Below are 21,288 nucleotides of genomic sequence, written 5' to 3'. Positions count from 1 at the left end.
TTTAGTCACCTGGAATGTTTTAGTGTTAGTCTGGTTTTAGTCGACCAAATAACATTTGATTTTAGTCGATTTTAGAATCTACAGTTGATATATAGTCGACTAAAATGTATTTTGGCGGTTTTCAGCATGCAAACAAGTGTAAAATGACTTATTATACTGGACCTCTTGTCCACTAGTCCCTTCCTAACATTTTAGCCTAGTTTTTATTTGTTGACGAAATAGAGAGTATATTTAGTCTTAGTTTTAGTCATCATAGCATAGTTCTCATTTAGTTTCCATTTATTTTTTGTCAGTGGAAAAAGGCAGTCGACGAACATGATTCGTCTTATATTAGTGTTAGTCGACAAAACCAACACTGGTGCTAGCGACTGTGGATGTTTTAAGATATTTCTAATCTATATATAATGACGGTCTCGCTAAAATCCATCCATCCGATCAAATAATTTATAAGAAGAAAAACAAAACAAATAGTCTTGTCTCCTGCCTTTATTTTCTTCTAATGATTTGATCTGCCCAAAATATTGTGTTCATTGTCATGATTTGTCACGATCCGAGTTGGCTTTAATTTAAGAAATGCCTATGAGGAAAACGAACGGTGATTTATTTTCCGGGTCTCTCGAGGGGGCGGGACTGCGACGCTCTATAAAGCCCTTTGAATTGAATTGTAAAACGGGATGTATTGTGTTAAATAATACACAACCACCAAACTGACCCCTGCCTCTCCCGGGGGGACCCTTCCCGGACCTCCGTGGCGTGCCCTCTCCCTCCCCGGAGGCCGCCTCCTCCTCCTCCTCCTCGTGGCCTCGGGCCTGGCCGGCCCTGGCCAGCAGCAGCAGCTCCTCCTCTTCCTTCTCCTCCTCCTCGGAGATGTCCTCCTGGGAGAGGGGGGAGCCCGGCGAGGCGGGGGAGTGGTCCTCCTCAGAGTCCCCGTCCGCGCCGCAGAGACGGCTCTCCGAGGCCAGCCACGTCAGCTTCTTCATGGTCTCCTGGAAGAGGGATTGCGTCAATAACGTCAAGGGCAATAAGTAGGTTTAGCTAGAATAACCTTGCTCTGCACCTGTAACTAGTTAACTAGAATAACATTGTCCCCTAGGGTAGGTACCTTCACATGTTCTCCTCGTGTCCCCTAGGGTAGGTACCCTCACATGTTCTCCCCGTGTCCCCTAGGGTAGGTACCCTCACATGTTCTCCCCGTGTCCCCTAGGGTAGGTACCCTCACATGTTCTCCCCGTGTCCCCTAGGGTAGGTACCCTCACATGTTCTCCCCGTGTCCCCTAGGGTAGGTACCCTCACACATGTTCTCCCTGTGTCCCCTAGGGTAGGTACCCTCACATGTTCTCCCCGTGTCCCCTATAGGGTAGGTACCCTCACATGTTCTCCCCGTGTCCCCTAGGGTAGGTACCCTCACATGTTCTCCCCGTGTCCCCTATAGGGTAGGTACCCTCACATGTTCTCCCCGTGTCCCCTAGGGTAGGTACCCTCACATGTTCTCCCCGTGTCCCCTATAGGGTAGGTACCCTCACATGTTCTCCCCGTGTCCCCTATAGGGTAGGTACCCTCACATGTTCTCCCCGTGTCCCCTAGGGTAGGTACCCTCACATGTTCTCCCCGTGTCCCCTAGGGTAGGTACCCTCACATGTTCTCCCCGTGTCCCCTAGGGTAGGTACCCTCACATGTTCTCCCCGTGTCCCCTAGGGTAGGTACCCTCACATGTTCTCCCCGTGTCCCCTAGGGTAGGTACCCTCACATGTTCTCCCCGTGTCCCCTAGGGTAGGTACCCTCACATGTTCTCCCCGTGTCCCCTAGGGTAGGTACCCTCACATGTTCTCCCCGTGTCCCCTATAGGGTAGGTACCCTCACATGTTCTCCCCGTGTCCCCTATAGGGTAGGTACCCTCACATGTTCTCCCCGTGTCCCCTAGGGTAGGTACCTTCACATGTTCTCCCCGTGTCCCCTAGTGTAGGTACCCTCACATGTTCTCCCCGTGTCCCCTAGGGTAGGTACCCTCACATGTTCTCCCCGTGTCCCCTAGGGTAGGTACCCTCACATGTTCTCCCCGTGTCCCCTAGGGTAGGTACCCTCACATGTTCTCCCCGTGTCCCCTAGGGTAGGTACCCTCACATGTTCTCCCCGTGTCCCCTAGGGTAGGTACCCTCACATGTTCTCCCCGTGTCCCCTAGGGTAGGTACCCTCACATGTTCTCCCCGTGTCCCCTAGGGTAGGTATCCTCACATGTTCTCCCCGTGTCCCCTAGGGTAGGTACCCTCACATGTTCTCCCCGTGTCCCCTAGGGTATAGATACCCTCACATGTTCTCCCCGTGTCCCCTAGGGTAGGTATCCTCACATGTTCTCCCCGTGTCCCCTAGGGTAGGTACCCTCACATGTTCTCCCCGTGTCCCCTAGGGTAGGTACCCTCACATGTTCTCCCCGTGTCCCCTTAGGGTAGGTATACCCTCACATGTTCTCCCCGTGTCCCCTAGGGTAGGTACCCTCACATGTTCTCCCCGTGTCCCCTAGGGTAGGTACCCTCACATGTTCTCCCCGTGTCCCCTAGGGTAGGTACCCTCACATGTTCTACCCGTGTCCCCTAGGGTAGGTACCCTCACATGTTCTCCCCGTGTCCCCTAGGGTAGGTACCCTCACATGTTCCCCCCGTGTCCCCTAGGGTAGGTACCCTCACATGTCCTCCCCGTGTCCCCTAGGGTAGGTACCCTCACATGTCCTCCCCGTGTCCCCTAGGGTAGGTACCCTCACATGTTCTCCCCGTGTCCCCTAGGGTAGGTATCCTCACATGTTCTCCCCGTGTCCCCTAGGGTAGGTACCCTCACATGTTCTCCCCGTGTCCCCTAGGGTAGGTATACCCTCACATGTTCTCCCCGTGTCCCCTAGGGTAGGTACCCTCACATGTTCTCCCCGTGTCCCCTAGGGTAGGTACCCTCACATGTTCTCCCCGTGTCCCCTAGGGTAGGTACCCTCACATGTTCTCCCCGTGTCCCCTAGGGTAGGTACCCTCACATGTTCTCCCCGTGTCCCCTAGGGTATAGGTACCCTCACATGTTCTCCCCGTGTCCCCTAGGGTAGGTACCCTCACATGTTCTCCCCGTGTCCCCTAGGGTAGGTACCCTCACATGTTCTCCCCGTGTCCCCTAGGGTAGGTAGCCTCACATGTTCTCCCCGTGTCTCCTAGGGTAGGTACCCTCACATGTTCTCCCCGTGTCCCCTAGGGTAGGTACCCTCACATGTTCTCCCCGTGTCCCCTAGGGTAGGTACCCTCACATGTTCTCCCCGTGTCCCCTAGGGTAGGTACCCTCACATGTTCTCCCCGTGTCCCCTAGGGTAGGTACCCTCACATGTTCTCCCCGTGTCCCCTAGGGTAGGTACCCTCACATGTTCTCCCCGTGTCCCCTAGGGTAGGTACCCTCACATGTTCTCCCCGTGTCCCCTAGGGTAGGTACCCTCACATGTTCTCCCCGTGTCCCCTAGGGTAGGTACCCTCACATGTTCTCCCCGTGTCCCCTAGGGTAGGTACCCTCACATGTTCTCCCCGTGTCCCCTAGGGTAGGTACCCTCACATGTTCTCCCCGTGTCCCCTAGGGTAGGTACCCTCACATGTTCTCCCCGTGTCCCCTAGGGTAGGTACCCTCACATGTTCTCCCCGTGTCCCCTAGGGTAGGTACCCTCACATGTTCTCCCCGTGTCCCCTAGGGTAGGTACCCTCACATGTTCTCCCCGTGTCCCCTAGGGTAGGTACCCTCACATGTTCTCCCCGTGTCCCCTAGGGTAGGTACCCTAAATAAATATAAAAATAAAGAATAACGTTGCTCTGTACCTGTAACTCAGGAACGGACAGCACGGACTCCTCGGAGGCCGACGACATCGCCTCCTCCTCGTCTTCGTCCTGCGTCAGGTCGTCAAAGTCCTCCTCCTCCTCCTCCTCGTCCTTGTCCTCGTCCCTCTCCCCTCCGCTCTGACCCTCTGCGTCTCCTTCTCCTTCCTCGTCCCCTCTCCTTCCTCCCGCGTCTCCGTCCCCCTGTCCGCTCGACTCTCCTCCATCTCCTCCTCCTTCGTCCCCCCTCTCCTCTCCTCCTCCTCCGTTCTCTGACCCTCGGTCTCCTCCTGACTCCTCCTCCTCCTCCTCCTCTCCCGGGGCCCCACCCCCGTCCTCCGTCTCCCCCTCGTTTTCCGTCACTTTCTCCCCATCGGAGGAGGAGGAGGTGCTGACGGAATCTCGGACCTCCTCCTCCTCGTCCAGATAGGAGGAGACGGAGCTGGGCGCCGACTCGGAGCCGTCCTCCTCCATCGTCTCCACTCCTCCCAACGGCTCCTCCTGCTCCTCGCCTCTTCCATCCATCTCCTCCTGCTGCTCCTCGCCTCTTCCATCCATCTCCTCCTGCTGCTCCTCGCCTCTTCCATCCATCTCCTCCTGCTGCTCCTCGCCTCTTCCATCCATCTCCTCCTGCTGCTCCTCTCCCCTTCCATCCATCTCCTCCTCCTCCAGGGTGTGGAGAGGAGTGCAGCATGTGACACTTCCTGAGGCACTGACCCCTGCGCCTCCACCTTCCTCCCTCTCCACGGTTACCTTCTCCGTCTCTACCCCCACTCTCTCCTCCTCCTCTCCTCCCTCTCTCTCCTCCTCCTCTCCTCCCTCTCTCTCCTCCTCCTCCTCCTCCTCCTCCTCCTCTCCTCCCCCTCTCTCCTCGTCCTCTCTCAGCCCTTCCACCAGCCTATGGAGCTGTTCTTCAAAGCTGGACCTGCAGAGGGGCGATAGGACGGACGAAGACATGTTTGTACTTTGGTATCTTGTTCTACTGTCTGAATAATTACGTGATGTGAATATGTGTCTTTTTTGTATGTCTGCTTTTAGTGCACTGAAACTAATTCCAATCAACTCGACAACTTGACATGGCAATAAAGTATTGTATCTTGAAAACCTTTTTTTTCTGATTTATTTTTAAAATGAATGAATGAGTTTATTTCGAACATTATTTGAAATCAAATACATTAAAACACTGAAACAAAAGGAACAATGTCCGAAAAGGAGTAGGGTGGAGTATTAAACTTATTAAGCCCTTAACCCCTTTTACCCATATAACTTAAAAAATATATATACACATGTGTGCACACATATATTTACAACAACCCAGTTTATCGTTGCTTTAAGGAAGACATGAAAATAGAGCAAATAAAAGAACTATCTCGGCAAAAACTGAAATAAAATCGATACAACTGGTAAAACGGGTACTTTAACGAATAAAACATATATAATAATTTTATATGACCTCCTAAAGTGGTTAATATTAGGGCTCAGTTGCACCTCCTTACTTAGTCCGTTCCACAGTTGAACTCCACAAACTGAGATGCACATACTCTTCGATTGTAATTTAACACAGTGTACTTTGAAGTTAAGTTCTCGTCTTAAATTATAACCCCCTTCTCTATCTCTGAATTTTTTTTGTACATTACCTGGTAAAATATTTTTCCTTGCTCTTAACATTAGTCTTGTATTCAACAAGGTCCATTAACCTCATGATGTGTGCTTGTAAAAATAGTATATTGGTGTGATCCAGATATCCTGCTTTGTTGACCATTCTGATTGCTTTTTTTTTTGCAGGATGCATAGTGGTTTTAGATTACTTTTATAGGTGTTCCCCCACATTTCTACACAGTAATTGAGATATGGCAGGACAAGCGAGCAATATAATAAGTGTAGTGATTTATGATCCAAAATGTGTTTAGTTTTCCGTAGAACTGCAATGCTCCGTGCAAGCTTTGTTCTGATAATACCATTTAATATCTTCCATATACCTGAAATATTGTTTTTGTTATTCTCTAATAATTTACTATAATATTCTTTCTTGCATGTTCTCATAATATTAGTTAATTTATTTTTGTATTTCTCATATTTATGCTCTGCCTCTACATTTCTTTGTTTTAGAAATTGCTTATAGACAGTGTTCTTTTTTTTTTTTACAAGCATTATGCAGTATTTTTGTGATCCATGGTCTGCTAGTGTGGTTTTGGTTTAGCCCGCCATTGATTGTCTTTATTGGACAGTTGGTGTTGTATAACACGACTTAATATTTCAAGAAATGTTTCGTAGGCTTTGTCAATGTCGCCTTCTTCATAAAGGTTATTCCAATTCTGTGCTAGTAAACCACTTCTAAAATGCATTCATGTTTTGTTCTGTTCTTATTCTCTTGTATTTAATAGTTTGGTCTTTTCTTTTCACATAGTCACAGTCATGGATCACAAAAACTGGCAGATGGTCACTGATGTCATTCATAAGCAGCCCACTCACTAAACTGTTCTCCATATCATTTGTAAATATAATCTATTAACACAATCCCTACTTCTGGCGGAACGCTCCGCCATAAGGAATGTAATAATACTTCCACTCCTGTCGGAATGCTCCGTCAGATTAGCTTTATTATTGATATATATTTGGCTCAGCCTTTCCTTCTTTAGCGATCCTAGACCCGGGTTGCGCAACAGCGGCCCCGTCCACCTCCCGTTATACAGGCCGACTAAAAGCTGATTAAATGTCGACGTCGGGTCTAAACGGATTCAACCCCTTTAGATGGTCAAAGTGGTTCAGGGAGGTGATCCGTCGACATAGTTGATAACTTTCCTAAAATTCCTGGGCATACATATCACAGACACATTCACATGCTCACTCAACAGCGAGTACATCCTCAAGAAGGCGCAGCAGCGACTGTACTTTCTGAGGCGCCTTAAAAAATTTGGCTTAAGTACAAAAGGAGTAAAGGACTAGTGAATTTGTATCGCTGTATAATTGAAAGTGTCTTAACTGGCTGTATCACAGTGTGGTACGGTAACACGGCCGCTCAGGATTGCAACAGGCTGCAGAGGACCATTAAAACAGCAGCTAAAATCATCGGCAGCACAGAACTACCCAGTCTCCTAACATCTACACCACTCGCTGTATGAAAAAAGCCCACAACATCATGGAAGACACCAGCCACCCCGCAAATACCCTGTTCAAACCACTCCCTTCCAAAAAACGCTACCAGAGCATCAAATCTCGTACCACCCGTCTCAGTAACAGTTTCTACCCCCAGGCAGTCAGGCTGCTGAACAGCTGACCTTGAACTGTTTTGCACTGTTTTGTCACTTCACTTGCACTTTTCTTTTCCTGTTTTTTGTCTTTTTCTTGCACTATAGATGTTTGTTTATGTCCTGTGTATGTAAGACTGAGAGTGCTCTGAGCACATTTTCATTGTATGCATACGCTGTATCTATACACATGACAAATTAACCTGAACCTGAACCTGAACCTGCATCCTTACCTGATGGTGTGACCGTCAGAGGTGGCGGTGTTCTGGAAGGAGGCGCTCTGAGCAGTCAGAGGAGCGGGAGGAGGGAGGCCGGGGTTCTGGTTCTGGTTCTTCTCCACCCTCATCCACAGCACCTGAGAGGAGTCTCTGATCTGGACCAGAACGTAGTCACCGCTCTGGTTGGGTGCTGCTGGCACCACACCAGCACACGGTGGGGTCCAACTGCTCTGGTTTAGTGTGGTACCACCAGCACTCATTGGCCTTACTGCCTGGGTCCAATTGTTCTGGTTTAGTGTGGTACCACCAGCACTCACTGGCCTTACTGCCTGGGTCCAATTGCTCTGGTTTAGTGTGGTACCATGAACTGGTGTTACTGATGGGGTCCAGATGGCCTGGTTTGGTGTGGTACCATTAACTGGTGTTACTGATGGGGTCCAGATGGCCTGGTTTGGTGTGGTACCATTAACTGGTGTTACTGATGGGGTCCAGATGGCCTGGTTCAGTGTGGCACTACTAACTCGTCTCACTGGTGGAGGGGTCCAACTGGTCTGGTTCAGCGTGGTACCATTAACTGGTCCTACTGCCTGGTTCCAACTGGTCTGGTTTAGCGTGGTACCATTAACTGGTCCTACTGCCTGGTTCCAACTGTTCTGGTTTAGTGTGGTACCACCAGCACTCACTGGTCTTACTGATGGGGTCCAGATGGTCTGGTTCAGTGTGGTACCACCACTCACTGGCCTCACTATCCAACTGGTCTGGGTGACCTGTGGGTAGGAAGGAAGGGTGGACACAAATTGTCATGACATCTTTAGTTGGCACGTAATTTGTCATAAAAAACAATTTTCAAAAACTCAAGCTTTCCAACTCTTGTCCTGAAGGTTTTTCTGAACATGCTTAATAAGTTATCCCTGAAGGTCTTATTCACCGATTAGCCTCATGCGAATTATACTGCTTTGCTACTGCAAAGAAGTGTCCAGCAGAGGAACTCATTCTGTTCATTCTATTCAGATTCCTTGAATAAATGGTAAATGGTGCATTTATATAGCGCCTTTATCCAAGGCGCTTTACATAGATTGTGCATTACATTCACCCAGTCACACACCGATGGCAGCGGAAACCATGCAAGGCACCAACTAGCACATCGGGAGCAATTAGGGGTTCAGTGTCTTGCTCAAGGACACTTCGACAGTAACTCTGGGGGAGCCCACAGGGATCGAACTGGCAACCTTGCGGTTCCCATCCAGGCACTCTACCCCTGAGCCACCACCGCCCCTAGACAGAGTATAGACAGAGAACACCTTGACAAATAAATGCCCCCCCTTTCTAGTGACAATGTTCCGTTTCTGACAATGCCAGGACACATGTGAACTTCTCAAAGGGCACATCTGTACAATAATATGGTTACGTCCGAGTCCTAGTGATCTCTATAAACGGTGATGTCCGAGTCATAGTTAGAAACACAGACCAGGCTTTCCCTCCGAGGTGGAACGTCTGGCGAAGCTGGAGTTTTAAATACATCGTTTTCGATGAGAAAGCAGCCAAACCTCAGCATTTTAGACACAGACTGTTCCTACCTGTGGGGGCAGCGCAAGGCAGTGCGGCGAGGATACGGCCGCGAGGAGCGGCGGGGGCGTGGCGGTGGAGGAGCGAGGGTGGCACACTTCCTCGGGCAGGTCGGGCAGGATGGTCCTGGTGCGACCACCACGACGTCGGGGCGGCGCCCGGGCCTTGCCCCGGCCCGCCTCCGCCTCCTCCTCCTCCCGGGCCTTCGGCGGCCGGCCCACCCTGCGGGCCTTGCCCCGGCCCGCGCCCCGGGCTCTGGCCTCCCCATTGGTCTGGTCCGTCCTGCAAGAAAGGGTAGCATAGTTAACTAAAACCAACCAGGGAAACTCCCCCCTGTCAGGTGTAAAGGAGCAACTTGGACACTCAGGCATGAAGGAAGCATGAGTTCAAGTCCGTTGCTCTCCCCTTGTCCCCCATATATGGGGACTAGGTTGGTCTCCCCTTGTCCCCCATATATGGGGACTAGGTTGCTCTCCCCTTGTCCCCCATATATGGGGACTAGGTTGGTCTCCCCTTGTCGCCCATATATGGGGACTAGGTTGGTCTCCCCTTGTCCCCCATATATGGGGACTAGGTTGGTCTCCCCTTGTCCCCCATATATGGGGACTAGGTTGGTCTCCCCTTGTCCCCCATATATGGGGACTAGGTTGGTCTCCCCTTGTCTCCCATATATGGGGACTAGGTTGGTCTCCCCTTGTCCCCCATATATGGGGACTAGGTTGGTGGAGGGTGTGTAGAGCCCAGGATCACATTAGATGATTGACACAGGGGTGAAAAATGGGTTACAAAATCGTGGGATAAAATAAAAATAAAAACTAAAACTAAAAAAACTGAACTAAATGAAAACTAGAAAAGGAAAAGAAGAAAAAAACAATACTGAAACTGTATTGTGAGTTTACAAAACGAACTAAAAACCAAACTGAAATGATAGACAGAATACCCAGAATTCCGTAACTATAATATAATTATTTTAAATGCCATCTTTTCTTGAGGTTTTATTACACGATACTTGCTCTGTGTAATAAAAGAGACAGAGTAGAGTTGCTACAAAAAATGTAACTAAATAAAAACTAGCAAACCTGCTCTAAAAAAACGAACTTAAACTGAATTAGAAAAAAAACGAAGTCAACAATAACTAAAACTATAATAAAACTAATACAAAATTAAGAGTTGCTACAAAAATTTCAACTAAATAAAAACTAGCAAAACTGCTCTAAAAAAACGAACTTAAACTGAATTAGAAAAAAAACGAAGTCAACAATAACTAAAACTATAATAAAACTAAAACCCCAAACTATAATAATAATAATAACCTACCTTGCCACCCTGGCCTCCTCACTGGTCCTGGGGGACGCAGGCGGAGATGGAGACGGAGGTGTGGAGCGTCGTCTCTCCGTCCTGTCGCAGGGATCGTCACAGGGAGCGTCGCAGGGAGCAGGGGTCTTCTTCAGTCGGGAGGCAGAGCGCACCGGAGCGGCTTTCGAGGTGGTTTTGGCCTGCCTGTTGGGCTGTCGCCATCACGGAGTCGGAGTGGATGATTAATTGTCTCGCATATAAACACATAACTGTGATGAATGGGTTTAATTGTGTTTTTCGGTTGTTGTTGTTTGCATTAAACATCGTAACATAATAATAGGTATTCTGCCTCAGAAGGAAGAGTTGTGACTAGTTGCTTTGTGCGGTTTGGCCTTCATAGGCTCGGGAAAACAAAAGGTGCACATGGTTGCAGGAAGATGATTGGCTGTGGCATATTTGGAACTATATTTGGAATTTCGCATTTTGACATTTTCACAACTTCTCGCTATTTCACCACAGAAAAAAAAAAGAATCACATAAAAACCTGCATATATCATCACAAAATCAAGGATTTTAGCCCGCATAATTAAGCAATATTACACGAGAGGGTGTTCTTTATAGTCATTAATGCACGCCTGCGGTGCCGTAGGTATAGCAGATTTTACCCTTAACATGCGGGCCGCATTAAGTGAAGGTGGGGGCCACATGCAGCCCCCACCCGGGGCCGCCAGTTGCCCACCCATGGTCTACATTACTCCACAGACCTTACCTGTTTCCTGCGCGCAGTCCTCCGGCCACCGGGGAGCGCTCCAGTCAGGGACGACTGGGAGGACTCGGGCGCATGCAGCAGAGCCCCCGGGGTAGGGGCGGAGGCTGTAGGATACACGGCGGCCAATGACACGGGCTCCTGGGCGGGCACAAACATGGCCCGGGCCAATGGCGATGGCTCTTGGGCCAGACTGCACGACGCGCTCTCAGCCAATGGGATGAAGCCTTGCACAGGCAGGGCTCCCGCCGCCTCGGGAAGGACTTCCTGCAGGTAAGGCTGTCGACCGTCATGAACATTTTGTCAATAATAAATCAAATTAGGGAATTTGGCCGATATCGACATCCGATATAATTAATTGCTGTTATGGCCGATATTACCGATGTCGATATGATTAGATTAGATTCAATTTATTGTCACTGCACATAGTATACAAATACTTTGACAATTACTTTGTCAAAGTATAAAATCCTTTGACTGGAGGGGAGGCTCGGCGAGTTGGAGGCAATTCTGGCTAGCGGTGCAAACGTTAGCCTAGCTCACACACAACCACGGGGAGCCCACCACCATTCGCGGTTGACGGGGACGGGCATGCCGTCGCCGGTGACCGCGGGTGGTCGGGGCTCCCACAAACAGGACGGCTGGGCCAAGGTGGCTACTACTGGTCGAAAGCGTGGAAGTAAACAAAAGCACACGGGACACCAACCACTTCACGTTTCAAACAGTTTTTCCCCACTCACTGTTATACCCGTTGAGTGTAACGGTGAGCCTTCAGTTCCACTTGATGGCCCGCAACGCAAGCAGCGGCGTGTCATTAAGAATACAACTCTGGTTATCGGTAGTTCTATAATGAGAAACGTGAATTTAAAGACTCCAGGAACCATAGTCAAATGCATCCCCGGGGCCAGAGCTGGCGACATCGAATCAAATCTGAAACTTATTGCTAAAAGTAAATGTAATCGCTATGATAGGATTGTAATTCACTGCGGGGGCAACGACACTCTACTTCGGAAATCTGAGATTACGAAGATAAATATTGAGTCAGTTTGCACATACGCAAAGACAATGTCGGACTCTGTAATTTTCTCTGGTCCCCTGCCAAACATGAGCAATGATGACATGTTTAGCCGTATGCGCCAACTCAACAACTGGTTGTCTAGGTGGTGTCCAGATAATAACGTGAGCTTTGTAAATCATTGGGAAACCTTTGAGGGGAATACTGGTCTGATAGAGAGAGACTGCATACATCCAACCTGGGACGGTGCAAAGCTCATCTCTAGAAATATGGACGATTTTATAGATAGATTATCATGACCACCCAGAGTTGGGACCAGGAAACAGAGTTGCAGTCCTACACAGCTCTCTGTGCTTCCTCCAGTGCAGCCGCCTACCCAACCTGTCCCACAAATCAGAACTATACAAACTATACAGTCTCTGTACAGGCTGAACAAACCATATAGGCTGCACAAACAAAAGCAAAAGGAAATAGGAGCTGTACATACAAACTTGATACAAATCAAGACCAATACAGTTGTACCACAAGACACAAATATCAAATGTGGATTTCTAAATATTAGATCTCTACGCAAAAAAGGAACATTAGTCAATGAAATTATATCAGACAATTGTCTTGATATATTTTTTCTGACTGAAACTTGGCTAGGTGAGCAAGAATATGTTAGCTTAAATACAGCCACCCCACCAAGTCACACCAATGCACATATACCTAGAGACAATGGGAAAACTGGAGGTGGAGTGGCTGCTATCTTCAATACAGGCCTAGCAATTAGTCTTAGAGCTAGAGCTACATACAAATCATTTGAAAGCTTGATTCTCAACCTTTCACACACAAGCTGGAAATCAATACAGCCGCTGATAGTCATTACAGTGTACCGCCCCCCCGGCGCTTACACACAATTTTTATCAGAGTTTTCAGAATTTCTATCAAGTCTAGTTCTCGAGTCTAATAAAATCATCATAATTGGTGATTTCAATATTCACGCGGACATAGGAACTGATAGCTTGAATAGAGCGTTCATCTCATTGATTGAGTCAATCGGTTTCTCTCAATGTGTAGACAAACCTACACACATTCACAACCATACCCTTGACCTCATTCTGGTCTATGGTATTGCAATAGAGCACCTCACAGTTTTTCCAGAAAACCGTGATCTCTCTGATCATTATCTGATCACCTTCGATTTTACATTGATCGATTATACACCACTGGACAAAAATGTCCTTGGCAGAAGTATATCCGAGAGCGCTGTAAGCAAATTCAAGGAAATGGTTCCATCAGCCATCAACTCGGTATATTTCAACAAAATAGAGGACCTTCACACATATAGTTCTCATCAACTCGATCAACTTGTTGATAGTGTCACATGCTCATTTCAAACTACGCTAGACTCTGTTGCTCCCCTGAAAAGGAAGGTAATAAAGCAACAAAGGCTAGCCCCATGGTACAACTCGGAAACTAGAAACCTCAAGCGAACGTCTCGCAAACTCGAAAAGAAATGGCGTTCAACCAAACAGAAAGAATCATGTATAGACTGGCAGAATAGCCTCAAAATATACAAAAAGGCTCTCGACACGGCCAGAGCCACTTATTATTCATCCCTAATAGAGGGAAACAAAAGTAACCCAAAGTTTCTTTTTGATACTTTGGCAAAACTGACAAAAAGCCGTGATTCCACGGACCCACGGATTCCTACGACTCTCAATAGTAGCGATTTCATGAGGTTCTTCAATGGCAAAATAGAAACTATCAGAGATCAAATTGATCTACAACTACTCTCGGCTCCCACTGGACTGCCACCAAATATGGTGGTCTCAGAGGTGGCCGCAGACCCAAATATATATATGGATAGTCTCTCTCCAATCGAGCTCTCTGAGTTCACTTCAATGATATCTTCTTCAAAATCAACGACATGTACCCTGGATCCAGTTCCGACTAGATTACTCAAAGAGGTCCTGCCTCCGGTTGGTACATGCCTACTCAATATGATCAATATGTCTTTGGTGACAGGCTACGTGCCACAATCTTTCAAGGTAGCGGTAATCAAACCTCTACTCAAAAAGCCTACTCTTGATGCAGGCATTCTAGCTAGCTATAGACCTATATCGAACCTTCCGTTTCTCTCCAAAATTCTCGAGAAAGCGGTCGCCAAACAGTTGTGTGACTTTCTACAAAACAACAATATATTAGAAGGCTTTCAGTCGGGCTTCAGAGCTAACCATAGCACTGAGACGGCCCTGCTGAGAGTTACAAATGACCTCCTGACTGCAGCAGATAATAACCTCCTCTCCGTACTGGTGTTGCTGGACCTTAGTGCTGCATTCGACACTATTGACCACCACATTCTGCTACAGAGACTGGAACATCTGGTTGGCATCAGGGGTGCCGCACTGAAATGGTTCGAGTCCTATCTGTCTGATCGTTTTCAGTTTGTAGAGGTCAATAATGGCTCCTCTACACGTGAAAAGGTCAAATACGGAGTCCCACAAGGCTCTGTGCTTGGACCAATACTCTTCTCTTTATATATGCTCCCTCTGGGCAACATCATCAGGGAACACTCCATAGATTTTCATTGTTACGCAGACGACACTCAACTATATCTATCGATGAAACCGAACGAAACGGACCAACTAGTCAAACTTCAAGCATGTCTTAAAGACATAAAGAGTTGGATGGCAGGTAATTACCTACTCCTCAACTCTAACAAAACGGAAGTTATCGTGATCGGCCCTAAGCCCCTGAGAGACAAGTTGGTCGATGGGAACTTTTCTCTAGATGGCATTACTTTGGCCTCCAAGGCCACTGTGAGGAATCTGGGGGTTACCTTTGATCAAGACTTGTCTTTCAAATCTCATATCAAACAAATCTCAAAGAATGCTTTCTTTCACCTGCGAAATATTGCAAAGGTCAGGCACATCCTGTCCAAAAATGACGCAGAAAAACTTGTCCACGCCTTCGTCACCTCAAGGCTGGACTACTGCAATTCGCTATTATCAGGCTGCCCAGGCAAGTCTCTGAAAAGCCTACAGTTAGTTCAAAATGCTGCGGCGCGTGTGTTGACAGGTACCAGAAGAAGAGACCATATCACTCCTTCACTGGCCTCCCTACACTGGCTCCCGGTCAAATACAGAATAGAGTTCAAAGTTCTTCTTCTCACTTACAAAGCCCTCAATGGTCAGGCACCACAATATCTCAAGGATCTCATTGATCCCTACAAACCAAATAGAACAGCAGTGCGTTTGCAATATGCAAACATGCTTACTGTTCCAAAAATATCAAAAGTTACAATAGGAGGCAGGGCGTTTAGGTCCCAGGCACCGCAGCTGTGGAACCTTCTCCCGGCTTCGGTCCGTGGGGCTGACACGCTCTGCACATTCAAGACAAGGTTGAAAACCTTTCTCTACGACAAAGCCTATGGCCAGACTTGTCTCCGGGTCTAGCTGGATACCATGGTCGTACATTGTTGTGTGGGTTTATCTCCCAGCAGTACTTGTAATATACACTATATAGGCTCCAGTAAGGCCTGCCACTAATCCAGCATCCGGGGAATCTCTCCCCGGAGTCTCTTTTCGTCCTCCCCGTCGCAGTTCTGTGGACCTCTAATATTAACCCCCAACTGACTGCCGAGTGTGACCGTGGATCAGGCCTCTTCATGGAGCCCACCAGAAGTGTGACCTGGACCCGGCCTCACAGAGCTCGACCTGGACCAGATGTGGACCAGACCCCTCCACGGAGCCCACCTGCCTATTCTCTGTCTTTTCTCTCTGTCTATCTCTCTCTCTCTCCCTCTACCCCCCCCCCCCCCCCCCCCCCCGACACGGTCGAGGCAGATGGCCGCCCACCCTAGAGTCGGGTTCTGCCTGACGTTTCTTCCTAAAGGGGAGTTTTTCGTTACCATTGTCGCAATGTTGCTTGCTCTGGGTGGATCTTTGTTGGTTGTAAAGTGTCTTGAGACAACTTGTTGTGATTTGACACTATAATAAAATTGAATTGAATTGAATTGAAATGAATAGTGGCGTCCAACCAGAGTGCAATACAGTAATGCAGTAATGGGAATAAATATACTTGTAGTTTATAATAAACTAATAAAAGGTAGCGGTACCTGCGTGTGGCTGACGGGGCCTGAAAGGTAGCCTAATAAAAGGTAGCGGTACCTCCGTGTGGCTGACGGGGCCTGAAAGGTAGCCTAATAAAAGGTAGCGGTACCTCCGTGTGGCTGACGGGGCCTGAAAGGTAGCCTAATAAAAGGTAGCGGTACCTCCGTGTGGCTGACGGGGCCTGAAAGGTAGCCTAATAAAAGGTAGCGGTACCTGCGTGTGGCTGACGGGGCCTGAAAGGTAGCCTAATAAAAGGTAGCGGTACCTGCGTGTGGCTGACGGGGCCTGAAAGGTAGCCTAATAAAAGGTAGCGGTACCTCCGTGTGGCTGACGGGGCCTGAAAGGTAGCCTAATAAAAAGGTAGCGGTACCTGTGTGTGGCCGACGAGGCCTGCGCTGGCCAGCGGAGGCAGAGCGTTGTTGTGGGCCAGGGGGAAGATGCCGGTGGGTCTGAGCTGAGCGACCAGGCATCTCTTGTTCAGGGCCGGGTGCAGCCGCAGGGTGACGTTTTTGGGGAGGGCGCGGGGGTACCCGCCGGAGGGCAGCCTCGCGCCGTGGATCACGGCTTGGCTTTTCTGGAAGGGACACAAAAGGAAAGCAGCGAGGTTATAAAAAAACGATACGATTGATTGATTGTTTATTTATTTTCGTGTCATGCACACCTTGTGCCCAACCCTCATGGGTTTATAAGACACCATTTCACATTTGCAATTACATTTGCAAGTTTTACATTACATAATTTATGCATTTTACAGCATATTTACATTAGATAATTCATTATATTACACCTCAGATGTATACACAGTACTCTGTCTTCTTTCCCAAGCTTGACAGATAAAATCTGCTACAACGAAAGTCCCTTTGGCAAAACATATCTCCATTTTTTACATAGTCATTTAAATCTAGGAAATCCCCCCATATAGAAGACATCTTATTAACCAAAATATCCCTTAAGTCATCATATTTAGAGCAGTAAAACAAAAAGTGAACTTTTCATCTAGATCACACAACAGACAATATCTCTCATCTTCAGGGGTGGCATTAAACCTGACCTTATTTGAGCACAAAGAGATCGTTGCCTTTTGTTTAAATTATACTTCACATAAGGTTCTACAGTGTATATGTCCTTTATAAAAAGGCAGTAGGTTCGCAAACTTAGGTTTGTACCATAGGTCCCTACACCAGTTTTCTTTGTACCTGGAGAACAAGTGGTTCTCAACCAGTGGTCCAGGTGGTCCCACCAGCTAAATAGAGTGGTAAACAAATGGAGCCGTATAGATCTTCAACCCCTCTTCAATACGCCCTCGTGAGCGTGAAATGAAACAAAAAGACCCTTATGGGTCCCCATTTAGTTGGAGTTGGGTGGTTTCCTGCAGACAGCGACGAAATACTGCCGTCCTTAAAACCCTCTCGAAAACGAGAGATACTGTATCCCAAGGAGTTATTCCTAATGAAAATAATGTCAACTTATGGTGACTAGTAGTGTGGTGTGTGTGTGTGTGTACAGTGTGTGAGGCAGTGTGTTATGGTGACATGCAGTGTGTCTGTGTGTGTACAGTGTGTGAGGCAGTGTGTTATGGGGACATGCAGTGTTGTCGGTGTGTGTCCAATGTGTGAGGCAGTGCTGAGACCTTGAGCCAGGTAGGCAGGAGAGAGACGTCTCTGTCCACCGGGGGGCGCTGTTCGCCCTGCACGGCCGCGCTGCAGGCCACAGGCATGGCAGGGAGCTCTCCGGTCTCATGGAACACCTGGGAACAAAACACAGAGAGAGAGCTATGGGTCGGCTGTCCATTTCACTTTAGTTACTCGGAATGAAAATCTGGCAAAGGGTTTACCTGTAGCAACTGTTTTTGCTACAAGAGAGAGACTTTAACCCATTTAGACCTGAGGACAAGTCTACAAATGCATTCTGCATACAGTTTTCTGAAAAACCCTATGTTTCTTTGTCAGTGGTGTTAAAGCATTTCAGGTGACTAAATTATAACTGAAACTAAATTACTATGTTATTCAAAAGACTGACCACACAGTATTAAACACACAGACCTTGAGGACGTTCCCCGGGGGCCCGCTGGGGCCACACATGTCCACGATGTGCCGGCGGGTGTAGCGGCGCCGCTTCCGGACCAGGTAGTTGCAGAGCTGCTCGTCGGGCAGGACCGTGTGCTCAAAGTGCCTCAGGCCCAACGCCATGAGGCTGGGGGGAGGGGGAGAGAGAGAGAGAGAGAGAGAGACAGAGAGACAGAGAGAGAGAGAGAGAGACAGAGACAGAGAGAGAGAGACAGGGAGAGAGAGAGAGAGACAGGGAGAGAGACAGAGAGAGAGAGACAGAGAGAGAGAGAGAGAGAGACAGAGAGAGAGAGAGAGAGAGAGAGAGAGAGACAGAGAGAGTCATTTCATGACGATGCAAAGATAAAGCCTACCATTCTTTGTAACATAATGTAATGTCTCCTCTGACACCAGGATCTATTGCACTGTAACGTAATGTAATGTCTCCTCTGACACCAGGATCTATTGCACTGTAACTTAATGTAATGTCTCCTCTGACACCAGGATCTATTGTACTGTAACATAATGTAATGTCTCCTCTGACACCAGGATCTATTGTACTGTAACATAATGTAATGTCTCCTCTGACACCAGGATCTATTGTACTGTAACGTAATGTAATGTCTCCTCTGACACCAGGATCTATTGTACTGTAACGTAATGTAATGTCTCCTCTGTCACCAGGATCTATTGTACTGTAACTAATGTAATGTCTCCTCTGACACCAGGATCTATTGTACTGTAACATAATGTAATGTCTCCTCTGACACCAGGATCTATTGTACTGTAACATAATGTAATGTCTCCTCTGACACCAGGATCTATTGTACTGTAACATAATGTAATGTCTCCTCTGACACCAGGATCTATTGTACTGTAACATAATGTAATGTCTCCTCTGACACCAGGATCTATTGTACTGTAACATAATGTAATGTCTCCTCTGACACAGAGTCTCTCCTACATGTCACTGAGTGTAGAAGACCACAGCCGAGGACATCTCTCTCTACCTCCCTACCCAAACAGACACAGCACCACTCTGCTGCCCTGTCCCGAAGGGAGGCCTGTGTGTGTGTGTGTGTGCGCGTACATGGTCTTGGTGTGTGCGCGTGTGTGTGTGTTTGTATGTGCGTGTGTATGTGTGTGTGTGTGTGTGTGTGTGCGTGCGTGCGTACCAGTCCTCTCCGTTGGGGTACCAGGTCTTGGCGTGTGATTGGGGCTGCTTGTCGGGGTCCAGGCAGCGGGTGGGCAGCAGCTCTGGGTAGAGGAAAACACTCCCCCTGGTGGCCAACAGCCAGGCTGCGTCTGCAGGCAGCTGGGGGAAAGCTTGACCTGTGTGCACACACACACACACACACAGGCACACACACAGGCAGGCACACACACACACACACACACACACACACACACAAGCACAAGCACACGCACGAGAATGAAACAATGTGAACATCTTCCGATAGCAGAAGGATGCTTCCCAACGTCCCAGGTAGCCGTTTCTCCTCTGACACGATTGGACAGCTGCATGTCCAATCGTTTTGGTGTTAGCATTATGCTATGCTTTAGCTATTGAAAAATAGATCTACTAGCTCATAGCGCGCCACCGAGTGGCGCACTACGAGCTTGTAGGTCTGCTATTTATTTTTTAATCGAAGAACGACATAGCTTTTTCAGGAAACTGTCAGGATGTAGAAGACATTTTTTTAGAATCTGATCTCAGGTCAGAATGGGTTAAAAAATAAAAACTACCAAAAACAGAGGCCTCAGTGGCCGCTGCAGTAGTATTTATATTTATAGAACACGTTTATGCCAGATCACAAAACGTACAATATCCCGAATGACAGGTAATATTCTATGTTATCCTATTGATACCAGGGATGTCCCGATCACGACGTTTGGCTCCCGAGCCGATTTCGATCATTTGAAAATGACGCTGCTACACGTTGTGAGCTTGTAGATCGGCTATTTTCAGCAAGTGTTAAAAAACCAGCCATTACGACGGCATAAAGGTGCGGACAAAATACATTTTAACCCATTTAGACCTGATTTAAAAACATTCACTTTGAAAGAATATATATTCAAAAATGTGCGCCTCATTTTTACGATTTTTCAAAAATATCAGACCTACTGTACAAGCTTGTAGATCTGCTATTTTTCAAAAGCTAAATTATAACATAACGTTTAAAACACCAAAAGGGGTTCCCGCCCCAAAATGGGTTAAATCTACAGTTAATTTAGTCACAAACACAACACTAGGGTTGACCCAAAAAAATCGATTAATCGACGTTCAATCGATACGCACGGGAATCGATTTTTAAAATTTGAATCGAATAGTAGTTTTTTAAAAAGCGTCCGCTTTTGGTCCGCGAGACGGCCCCATTTGGTCCGCGAGCCACGCTTGCGCCTCGCAGCACCTCTCAACGCCTCCTCTTTCCCCGTGTGAACAACAAGGAAGTCAACTGAACAAGTGCAGCTGCAGTCCCAGGTGCCAGGAAAAATAAATCGAAAGTGTGGTTGCATTTTAAAATACCCTATTTGAATAAAGGTTGTAGGCTACACGAGAGTGAAAATGACCGCTGGGAAAATCCCTAATTGAGAGAGTGTAGGCAAGCGCATGCACCACAGCACAGTGGACATTAAATATAGGCTACCATGTTTGATAAGTCATATAAAAACATTACTTACACCCAAATGAAAATATAAACTTATAGATCACTTGGAATTATAACAATCTGTTGAGTATTGCCTGAATAATGCCACTATAAAATCCCAACTTTTATCGATGCGCCATTGCGCTGAGAACCTTGTGGAGCCTGGCGGTGTACATTATACTTGTGAGGACCTGCTTGGATTCACATGGTGAGTGCGCGCACCGAAAATTCAAAGATCTGCAATCTCATGCGCTGCGTTGTGCATATTGGCTGAGTATAATGGCACGAATGAAACTAGGCCTATAGATTTATTTTGGCGATGCAGAGAATTGATTTTGCCGTTGCCAGCGATATATATATTTTTTCTTGTCTGAAGACTGACCGTTCCATCACTGTGAACTCCCATGCAGCAGAGCAGCTCATATACAGACCCAGACCAAAACACCTTTTCTCTTTGACATTTAATTGCACCTGATCGTATTATTGTAATTATGTAGCCTATACTATTTGCCTGTGTTTTTTCTTTTAATTATGCTTTTTTTTGTGCGCCGATGGTGAT

General features: G+C 47.6%; 1 protein-coding gene across 1 annotated transcript in view; it reads right to left on the bottom strand.

Annotated features, from left to right (window-relative positions):
• gon4lb (gon-4 like b) overlaps positions 1–21,288 on the bottom strand; it is a 59,424-nt gene that overhangs the window by 15,967 nt on the left and 22,169 nt on the right. The window contains exons 18-27 of the mRNA XM_080767312.1: positions 19,257–19,413; positions 18,079–18,229; positions 17,667–17,783; positions 16,407–16,610; positions 10,925–11,200; positions 10,177–10,367; positions 8,871–9,141; positions 7,309–8,060; positions 3,831–4,752; positions 713–986 (exon numbers count right to left, since the gene is read on the bottom strand). Of these exons, the coding sequence (XP_080623438.1) occupies positions 713–986; positions 3,831–4,752; positions 7,309–8,060; positions 8,871–9,141; positions 10,177–10,367; positions 10,925–11,200; positions 16,407–16,610; positions 17,667–17,783; positions 18,079–18,229; positions 19,257–19,413 (3,315 nt within the window). The remainder of the gene's footprint in view (positions 1–712; positions 987–3,830; positions 4,753–7,308; positions 8,061–8,870; positions 9,142–10,176; positions 10,368–10,924; positions 11,201–16,406; positions 16,611–17,666; positions 17,784–18,078; positions 18,230–19,256; positions 19,414–21,288) is intronic.

Source organism: Protomyctophum bolini, assembly GCF_963924005.1.
Source record: "Protomyctophum bolini genome assembly, chromosome: 7".
NCBI classification, from domain to species: Eukaryota; Metazoa; Chordata; class Actinopteri; order Myctophiformes; family Myctophidae; genus Protomyctophum; species Protomyctophum bolini.
The sequence above is the reverse complement of the archived record's forward strand: the minus strand, read 5'-3'. Positions and strand labels throughout refer to the sequence as shown.